Consider the following 10,725-nt stretch of genomic DNA (forward strand, 5'->3'; position numbering starts at 1 on the left):
GATGATGATGATGGTGGTGATGATAGACTCACGTTTATTTTTTCTTTTTGTTTTATTCCCCCCCCCCTTTTTCTCCTCAGTTGTTCTTGGCCAATTACCCCCACTCCCCCGAGCCGTCCCGGTCGCTGCTCCGCCCCCTCTGCGTTGGAAGGCAGACCGCCACGCCCCCCCCCCGGACGCCCCGGACACCCGTTTCTGAGACACGTGTGACGTCAGCACAGCCCAGGCAGGACAAGCAGTATGAAGATAATCAGTGGGAAGCCACAATAACAAACTTCAGTCGAAGATTTATTTCACTTTTCTTTTTTTTTTGCGCTACATTCCTTTTTTTTTACTCAAATCTAGGGAGCGTAGGTGGGTCAGTAATGTTAGAAATACTTTATAATCCAACTTCATATGAACATGTGGTAAAAGGGAACTGGGACTGGATAGTACAGTAAACTTCAACCTGTTCAGTCATATCTGAGGCAACAGATTCATTTTAAAAAAGATTCGATGTAAAAAAAAACAAAAACAGAAACAAAACACAAACACATACAAGGACAGATAGCATTTACAGTTGCTTATTCAGTGAGATCCAATTAAACAATAGTAACCAGGGAAATACAAAGGGGTCGGTAGTTCACATCCCCCCCGATGAGGCAAATGGCGTGACGTAATAATCCATTAAATCTCGTTATTTTTCCAAGTATGGGATGTTCTATGACAAAAATGTTTGATATTAACGTGAATTATATTCTATAGCATAATTCATTGAAATAACCTTCCGTTAGAGTAAAACCACCTCATCGGCGTCACAACAGTCAACATCCTTGTAGTCACGAACATAAACAATAGAAGAAGTGATATCCTGCTGCGCTGAAATTCATTGGTCACGACAGCTGAGACATTCCATATACTGTACACACACCACGGTGACCTTTCCCGGGCCGGAGCGAGGCGCTCTCTTATGACGTCACACGTCACGTGACCGCGACACGTCCGCCATGTTGGAGGACGGCGGAGAACACCGTGTTGCTCTCTCGCTGCGCGGTGCTAAACGCTTTCTAAACAGGCAGAGAGGACGGGGTCCGGTTCCTACAGAGCAGCTGCCCTGGTTCTACATGTTACCGCGGTTAATTGCTGCGCTGAGAACGGGAACGGTCGGTGTAAACGGCGCTTGCTAAGGTGTAGCGGTCCTCCAACATGGCGGAGCCGTTATGTCGCGTCCAGTCGCGCCAAACGCGAAGCCTTCGTTTCGCGCGCGGGGGATGACGCCTAAAGTCAAAGCTGCGAATCTTCGCGCGGGGCCACGCGAGTTGAAAATATTCAGTGTCGCGAAAGCCAATCAGCGTCGAGACTCTGCTGACGTCACCGACGTCCCGTTGAGTCAAAAAAAAATGGGAGGACGGGCTGATCGTCGCGGGTTCGCGTACTCGATCCCGCGGCTAAACTCGCGCGAGTAACGCGAGGCGAAAAGTCGCTTTTCGGGTTTGGCGGGAGCGACCGAGCATAAGCCGTTATAACCGGGACCGGGCCAGTGTGCTCGCGCGGGCATACAGAATCAAGTCGCTGGGGAAAAGGCTGCGCAAGATCCTGCACGAGCAATCAAATACTTTTAATTTCTATGTGGGGGATAAAAAAAATCATATTCAACCTAATGTAGGTTCCAAGTTTTAAAACAAACTTTATTTGGACATCCAGCATACGTATATAAATGCTTTTCTTTTCTTTTTTTAAACGGGTTTATAGGGGCTAGACAATCACAAATGTCCTTGAGATCTCAAACTTATCAAATGTCTTGTGTCTTCTCATGGCAAAAAGAAAAAAAAATCCTCTTGTGCACCTTTTTTTTTATTTAGATGGTTATTAAGAAAGAAAAAAAACATCGACAAGGAAACAAACAAAGACAGAGTCCACAAAGCTCTGCTGCGATCGAGCGTTTGGCTGCCACAGAAAAAGTCTAGCGCCTCCTAGTGCTCGGGAGGTCTCTAGTCCAGCTGCTCCTGTTTTATCCTGTTCGAATTGGGGCCTCGCTGACCCGTCCTCCTCAGTTCCCGCCGCAGGACGTACTCGCTAAACTGGGATGAGTCCACGCCCCCCCCACACGAGCCGGCGATCTCGAAGCCGCGCTGCTGCAGACGCTCCAGAACCTGGGTGGAGAGAGAGAGAGAGAGAGAGAGAGAGAGAGGGGGGGGGGTGGGTGGGTGGGGGAGACACATCGACAGCACTTGTTAACAGCGAGCAGAAAGGGGGAACAGCAGAATGAGTTAACACTCTCACTACAGGGACCAGCAGGAATTATTTATTTCCGTTGTCAGACAACATCAAACTGGCAACCCCTTAACTTCACCCGACGGAGCAAAAAAAAATGGCTTCCGAGCCAAGACGGAGTCAAAACTATTCTGGGAGGCCTTCCTCTCAGCACGCACCTAAATCATGAACAGAGCCACTACCGGCTGGTATTCACACTCCTCCTCCTCCTCCACCTCCTGCCTGCCTGCCTGGCGGGAGGCGCCTGGACCCCGTCCCCGGCTCCCCCGGTCCCGCTGCAGTGGACGACTTAGGTGAACCTATGTCGTGTCGATTTGGAAAGAGCGGAGGAACTGAGATGTGGCGTCACGTGGTCCGTGACGAAACATCTGGACGTGAAGACGGTCCAAAAGATGCAGATGAATGGAGAGGGGATAGAAAAGCTAATTTAGGCTCGCGCCTCCCCTAACAAACCCAAGAATCCTGCACAGTCGCCTCATTCTCATTGTCGTGCGGTGTGTTGGTGTGTGTGTGTGTGTGTGTATGTATATATATATATATATATATATATATATACATACACACGTATATGTGTGTCGTGTGTGTATAAACACTCACTGGCCACTTTATTAGGTACACCTTGCTAGTACCGGGTTGGACCCCCTTTTGCCTTCAGAACTGCCTTAATCCTTCGTGGCATAGATTCAACAAGGTACTGGAAACATTCCTCAGAGAGTTTGGTCCATATTGACATGATAGCATCACGCAGTTGCTGCAGATTTGTCGGCTGCACATCCATGATGCGAATCTCCCGGTCCACCACATCCCAAAGGTGCTCTATTGGATTGAGATCTGGTGACTGTGGAGGCCATTTGAGTACAGTGAACTCATTGTCATGTTCAAGAAACCAGTCTGAGATGATTCCAGCTTTATGACATGGCGCGTTATCCTGCTGGAAGTAGCCGTCAGAAGATGGGAACACTGTGGTCATAAAGGGATGGACATGGTCAGCAACAATACTCAGCTAGGCTGTGGCGTTCACACGATGCTCAATTGGTACTAAGGGGCCCAAAGTGTGCCAAGAAAATATCCCCCACACCATTACACCACCACCACCAGCCTGAACCGTTGATACAAGGCAGGATGGATCCATGCTTTCATGTTGTTGACGCCAAATTCTGACCCTGCCATCCGAATGTCGCAGCAGAAATCGAGACTCATCAGACCAGGCAACGTTTTTCCAATCTTCTATTGTCCAATTTTGGTGAGCCTGTGTGAATTGTAGCCTCAGTTTCCTGTTCTTAGCTGACAGGAGTGGCACCCGGTGTGGTCTTCTGCTGCTGTAGCCCATCTGCCTCAAGGTTCGACGTGTTGTGCGTTCAGAGATGCTCTTCTGCATTCCTCGGTTGTAATGAGTGGTTATTTGAGTTACTGTTGCCTTTCTGTCAGCTCGAACCAGTCTGGCCATTCTCCTCTGACCTCTGGCATCAACAAGGCATTTTCGCCCACAGAACTGCCGCTCACTAGATATTTTCTTTTTTTCGGACCATTCTCTGTAAACCCTAGAGATGGTTGTGCGTGAAAATCCCAGTAGATCAGCAGTTTCTGAAATACTCAGACCAGCCCGTCTGGCACCAACAACCATGCCACGTTCAAAGTCACTTAAATCACCTTTCTTCCCCATTCTGATGCTCGGTTTGAACTGCAGCAGATCGTCTTGACCATGTCTACATGCCTAAATGCATTGAGTTGCTGCCATGTGATTGGCTGATTAGACATTTGCGTTAACGAGCAGTTGGACAGGTGTGCCTAATAAAGTGGCCGGTGAGTGTATATGTATATATACACATATATGTGTGTTGTGTGTGTATATATATATGTATATATACACGTATATGCGTGTTGTGTGTATATGTATGTATATATACACGTATATGCGTGTTGTGTATGTATATATATGTATATATACACACGTATATGCGTGTTGTGTGTATATATATATGTATATATACACGTATATGTGAGCTGTATATATATATATATATATATATATATATACACACACACGTATATGTGTGTTGTGTGTGTGTATATATATGTATATATACATGTATATGTGTGTTGTGTGTTTGTGAGCAAAGCTGCTCCTGAATCTGCAGCCTTGCAGACATCTATAGACACGCCTGGAGGTGGGTGGGGGGTGGATGGAGGGATTGAGTTGGAGGAGGGGAGGGGGGGCTGTAGGATCACATTCCATCGAAGAGGCCCCAGGGAGCAGGCAGCCTTTCTCTCTGCCACTTGGCTTGGTGTGGGCTGCTCGGCAACTTCCCCCCCCTCCCCCCCTCCCATTTTCTCCCCCTAGCCCCGGGCTCAAGCCTCCGCCAAAACTACAAAGGTCCCCCAACTGCTGGCAGCTCTCTCTGCCCCCACAAAGCCCCCACCCTGCCTCCATTAGCCGCAGATACAGCATCCACCGCCGGCGCGCTTTAATAACCAAACAGGATTATGGGCCCTGCCTGGGGGACAACCTGCCAGGGAGTGTGTTCACTGCCTCTCTCCCTCTCCCTCTCTCTCTCCCTCTCTCTCTCTCTCTCCCTCTCTCTCTCTCCAACTCACACACATGCACACACTTCAGAGAGAAAGCTTCGCCGTTTGTTGTGTGTTTTTGGGAATGATGTGCCGGTTTGACGTCCTCAGAGACGCTCCCAAGTTGTTGCAGAGTCCGTTGCACAGAGCTCGTCTCTGCTCTCATTTGTCGACGTCCGTCTCTCAGTACCGACTCGGGGAATTATGGCCGAGACAACGACAAGTCGCTGGTTTTGAGGACCCTCAGAAGCACTGCAGACGTCTTGGTTAGGGGGCTGCTCCTTCTTCCAGCAGACGTGGAGAGCGAGGCTCTTCTTGCTCGGACTCCTCGTACGTAAGGAAGCACGGCCGAGAAGCAGGAGACATAATCACAGCAAATACAAGATGACCTCCAGATTTCACACACACCAGAAACATTTCCAAAGGCCCCTGCGGCACGCTTACGCTGAATGGCTGTATTTATAGTTTTAAAGTGCCGGGGTCTCTGAACGCCTCCGAAATACATTTTCCAAGCATACGACAAAGTGTGTGCAGCAGCCGCAGCCGCAGAAGAGGCCTCCTGCAAGCACACCTCTCCTCTGTGCTCCATTCCAGTTTGTTTGCAGCTCTGTGCCAGGACTAATCCAAACTGCCTCAAGATGTTGCTGTTATTCTAGACCGAGCAAGGTTTTGTTAAGCCTGGGAGGAAATCTTGCGGCGGTACCATATGGCACAAAGCACCTCGTCTAATACGACGCCTTCCTTCCTTCTTTGGCAGATAAATCAAGGATTTTTTTTTTCTTCCTCTGGACTGAAACGGGTTCTGATATGATGCCTTCCTGCCCGGGCCTACAAAAACAAATACATATAAAGAAACCTCACTCAGGACTTTGAGTTAGCATGCAAAATCTACTTGGAAAGTCGTAGCTACGCCGCAGCAGCGCCGCGCTCCCCAAGTGCAGCATTGCTCGGCCATCATCCCGGGCTCAGACCTCCACGGACGATGTGCTTCCTTCTATTTTTGTAGGTACGCTAGCCGGTGTTTGATTGCCTTTGAATTTGCACAGGACACAGAGGGTGACTGGTGGCGGACAAACAAGTCCGCTAACCGGAGACACGAAGTCGGAGGGTAGAGACCCTGATTTCTGCCAGGCTGCAGCACAAGATCGTTGTAGACTTAATTGTAGACTTATTATAATGACGGCTCGCTAATCCCGTGCTTTGAACAAATCAAAGATTATATTTTCTCTGCAAGGCTTTTTTATGATTAGATTAGAAGAAGATTAGATCGTCTCCTCCACTCCCCTATCAGAGATCAGAGCAACTCTGAAGCAACAGAATAAAACACGAGATGAAAGCAAGTCAAATGGACGGATTATCACCTCAGTCAATCTTTCTGATGAGAAAGGGTTGTGCAAAAACAGAACAGGAGAAGGTTGTTTTACATAACCCCCACCCCCCCTCTCTTTTCCCCCAATTGTACTTGGCCAATTATCCCACTCCGCCGAGCCATCCTGGTCTCCGCTCCGCCCCCTCTGCCGATCCGGGGAGGGCTGCAGACTACCACATGCCTCCTCCCATACATGTGGAGTCTTTTCACCTGACAGTGAGGAGTTTCACCAGGGGGACATAGCGCGTGGGAGGATCACGCTATTTCCCCCTCCCCCCCGGAACAGGCACCTCGACCGACTAGAGGAGGCGCTAGCGCAGCGACCAGGACACAAACCCACATCCGGCTCCCTAGAGACACGGCCAATTGTGTCTCTAGGGAGGCCCGACCAAGCCGGAGGTAACACGGGGATTCGAACCGGTGATCCCCGCGTTGGTAGGCAACGGAATAGACCGGTACACCACCCTACGCCCCTGTTTTGCATATCTTTTTGAATCCCAATATATATATATATATATATATTAAGAGGTGTGGAGCACAGTGTGTGTTGATATAACGTGTAAACGGGTCGCAGCCAGTCCCAGTACCTGCACAGAGTTGAGGTGGCAGTATCCGTTGAGCGGGAAGCGGATGACGTGGGTGGAGTCGTGATTCCAGCCGGCGTTGACAGAGTTGCACATGACGTCGCCGATCTCCGGAAACACGTCCTCAATGAGGGCCTTGTCGCCGCTTAGTGTGATCCTCTCGCCCAGGTCGGGTGCGACACGCACCACCAGGCACTCACAGGGACGCGACACCCGGCTAAGTTCCCGGTCCTGGCGCCAGCGCTCCAGCTCAGCCAGCATGGGCTGCAGCTGGAAGTACCGCGCCTCCTCGTACAGCAAGCTGTAGTCCTGCAGGGGGCAGCACCAAGCACGCCAGCAGGTTAGGGAGCACGGAAGTCAAGTCAATTTTATCTGTATAGCTTAATATCACAAAACACAATTTCGTCTCAAGGGGCTTTACAGCAACACAACATCCTGTCCTTAGACCCTCGCATCGGATAAGGAACACCTCCCTAAAAGAAAAACAAAAAACTTTTGGGCGCGTCCAACTACGGCGACCATCTCAGATGTAAATTCAAGCAAGAAAAATATTCAAAAATGCGTGACAGCTCACTTCCTAATATGTACTTCTGAGTTAATTCAACGCATGACGACATCTCCAAGCTAGTCTTGGTTCTCTGAAGGCCATACTGCATCATCATCATCATCATCATCATCATCTCACGTCAATACTCCACTATACCAGCTGGACCAACAATGCGCCACCTAAGTCAACATCCAGATGTTTCTAAAAGAATCACTTCCGTCTCCCCTCGTGAAAGGCAGAGTTCGCAGATTTCAAATCATGACGCCAGAGCACAAACACGTGCGGGCATGACCTCTTACATTTTTAACGAGGATGAAGAACTGAGTGAGGGGAGTGTCGTAGCTGTCAAGCTGTTCAACTGCAGTGTGACAAGGGGATAGTTCTGATACCTCAACCAAGTTCCTGAAACAAGTGAAGGATGGACTTTCATGTGTGAGGAAGTGAATTCATGACTTGGAATTCAAGCACTTTGATGACCTAAATCTACTTGTTTTCCCCCAGTTTACATGATATGCATTGAATGCATGTCTAAAATGGGCATGCCAGACAGAATGACATAGTGTTTAAACAGCATTTTGAAGGCTCATAGTGTCTACTTAGCTTTCCTGCTGACACGAGCTTGGGTATTAAAAAAAAGCCATTATAATCACAGAACTATATTTTAAAAAATGCATCATAATGTATGTATCACAAAATACGGCCTATGCATCTGTTGGCAAAACCTTTTCCGGGACCCCTGTATTGTAAGGTAAACCAAATTAAAGAATATTAGTAAAACATTATACATTTTGATATGTTAGTGCAGAGATTTCAAAATCAGTATTTTTCCCCCTTATTTTGGCCCACAAAAAAAACCAAAAAGGCTGGGGAGAAGCATTATTCTACACGAGCAAGCAGTAAAGCAGTAAAGCCCGGCCAGCCCACCATTCAGCAAAATGACCAAGACGCAGCGAAGAGGAGATGTAGCATGACGTCTAACACAGGGCCGCGCAGCACAGACGAGCAGGCCACTGCAGGGCCTAAATCACACCGCATCCCCACTTTCCCGTACTCCTCTCACAATCGGCCCGATGTGAATCTGGCCTCAGCCTGAACTTGAGCCTGTCTTTTGTCTTTGCTTATTTTAGCTGACATACTTTCCACTGATTGAGTCACACTGTGGACAGTCCATCAGATGATGTGATTATTTGTTTTCTCCCGGGGCAAGTTTAGTAATTACGGACTAAATGACACATAAGAGAAAAACAACAGGATGGAAATGTGTCACATACAGCGAGGACTCGGGCCGTGTCTGCTGGACACTTGCTGTTAGAAGCTCGATACGCCACGGGAGAAACCTCACACACCCTGTGTGATCAGTCTGTGCGTACGTCTAGCTAGCTATGCAACTTCCCTACCGATGCTTTTATCCGGTCGAGCGGCATGCTTGCCGTGTTCCCCTCAAACAGCCGAGCTCACGCGGGGGGAAACAGCTACGTTAAACTCCATAATCACTGAGCTTTGTTCGCACACAGAACAGAACCACTATTTTTTCAGCAGGGAGAGCATTTCCACTAGTCCGAGGCGGACCAGAGGCCATGGGCGTTCTGCGGCCGTCAGCATTCATTGTATGTGCGAAATCGGAGAAACGCGCTGACTGGGTGATGGGACTTTACAGTTTTTTTTTTTGGGGGGGGGGGGGATAGTCATCCACTCACTTTGAAGTTGTCTGGGATGAGGAGCTTGGACGTCCTGAGGAAGTTGAGGATGTAGCGGAACATGTGTCCATCCCTGTCAATGAAGTAGTGCTGCTTCAGGCTGTCCAGGACTATGGGCTCTGTGCCATCAAAGAGACGACCGATTCTACCCACAGAGAGAGGGGGGGGGGTGTGGTGTTGGTGGGAGATTGGTTAGAAAAGGGAGGGGGAGAGGTGGAAGAGACAGATATACTGTGTCACAATTGAAAATCTTGTATTTGTAGATCACGGTAAAGGACAAGTGTCCAACATGGAACTTGATCTGTGTTCTGACACTGGATCAAGATGTCACATATAACCGCACTCTGGAGAGAGAGAGAGAGAGAGAGAGAGAGAGAGAGAGAGAGAGAGAGAGAGAGAGAGAGAGAGAGAGAGAGAGAGAGAGAGAGAGAGAGAGAGAGAGAGAGAGAGAGAATGAACACCTATGGATACAGTGAGTTGGGGGCCCATGTGCGGAGAGGTGTGACTCAAGTGACTCCAGCGAGTCTAAAAGGTGTTTTTCCGCACCTTTGCTCAGGCACGTACACATTACTGAGCTCAACGCACACATCATCCAGACCGAAAACACAGGACACAGAGGTGGAGAAACAAAACGAAAAAAAAAACAAAATAAAGATATAACAACATTTTTATCATTTTTTTTCAACGAAGAGAAAATGTCAAAGCGCGTAAAACAAAGAAAACAGCAAAACAAAGAAAACAGAAGGGGTGAGGGTGGGAGATAGACGTGGGAGACGAAGGCAGTGCGACGGGGAGGTCAGGGCCAGCTGGTTGCGAGGTGCCGGAGGCGGGCCGCCGTCCTCAGGGCTGAGGTCCGGGGCAACAGTGCGGCCTCCCAGCCTCCAGATGGCCCCTGTGCCCTTTAGCCCTTTGCTGCTGCCGCGACATCTGTCAGAATAAGTGAGCCGCTTTTGTCTGCGTGCTGCGTTCTGGACCGGAAGCCCCCCTGCAAATTGTTTACCCGCTCAAAATAACGGCGGGCTGCAAGTCGGAAGGAGCCATTTTTGTTCTGTCGGATGACGTCTGACGCAGATGACGTCACAGGCTTTGGTGGACATGGTGGTCCAAGCTCAGTGAAACCGGAAGTAGGTGGTAAATTCCAGCCGTCTCTACCGGATTTACGCATGGCGGTTGTTTTGGTCTTTCTTATTTTAGTGACTGGAGGACATCTGACATTTCCATGTGCTGTCAGAGGAGGGCATTAATCGGGGGGGCGGGGGTCTAATACAGAGGAACACATCTGGGCTTGGGTAGATCAAGTCCCTATCAGAGTCTGAATCACCAGCAATTTTCAAACCCCATACTCAAATGCCAGTCTGGATATAGTCATTACACAACCTAAACAAATAAACAAACAAACAAACAAATAAATAAAGCCCAAGGCCACTTGGAACACGAGGAAAACAGAGGTGCTGCAGCACAGCGACGGCTCCGAGAGCAGCAGCAGCAGACTTACCTGGACTCGGGGTACTTCGTTAAGGTGGCCAGACTGCTGGTGTACATGTGTCCCCCCACAGCGATGTGCACGGGGGCGTTGGACTTGGTGAGCTGGGCGGGCGTTGGGATGCCCTGGTTACTCAGGGGGGAGGCGGGGGAGCGGGTGATCATGGGTCTTGACATGCTGCAGCGACTGTCCTGTTAAACACACAAGTCAGGGGAGGGAGGAAACAC

General features: G+C 49.2%; 1 protein-coding gene across 1 annotated transcript in view; it reads right to left on the bottom strand.

Annotated features, from left to right (window-relative positions):
- Positions 1-275: 275 nt before the first annotated feature.
- The window catches only part of kctd1 (potassium channel tetramerization domain containing 1), a 26,296-nt gene continuing 15,846 nt past the window's right edge, over positions 276-10,725 (bottom strand). Inside the window, exons 2-5 of the mRNA XM_056293319.1 lie at positions 10,511-10,689; positions 9,016-9,160; positions 6,775-7,080; positions 276-2,132 (exon numbers count right to left, since the gene is read on the bottom strand). Of these exons, the coding sequence (XP_056149294.1) occupies positions 1,971-2,132; positions 6,775-7,080; positions 9,016-9,160; positions 10,511-10,674 (777 nt within the window). The 5' untranslated portion in view covers positions 10,675-10,689 and the 3' untranslated portion in view covers positions 276-1,970. The remainder of the gene's footprint in view (positions 2,133-6,774; positions 7,081-9,015; positions 9,161-10,510; positions 10,690-10,725) is intronic.

This window comes from Lampris incognitus, chromosome 14 (assembly GCF_029633865.1).
Source record: "Lampris incognitus isolate fLamInc1 chromosome 14, fLamInc1.hap2, whole genome shotgun sequence".
NCBI classification, from domain to species: domain Eukaryota; kingdom Metazoa; phylum Chordata; class Actinopteri; order Lampriformes; family Lampridae; genus Lampris; species Lampris incognitus.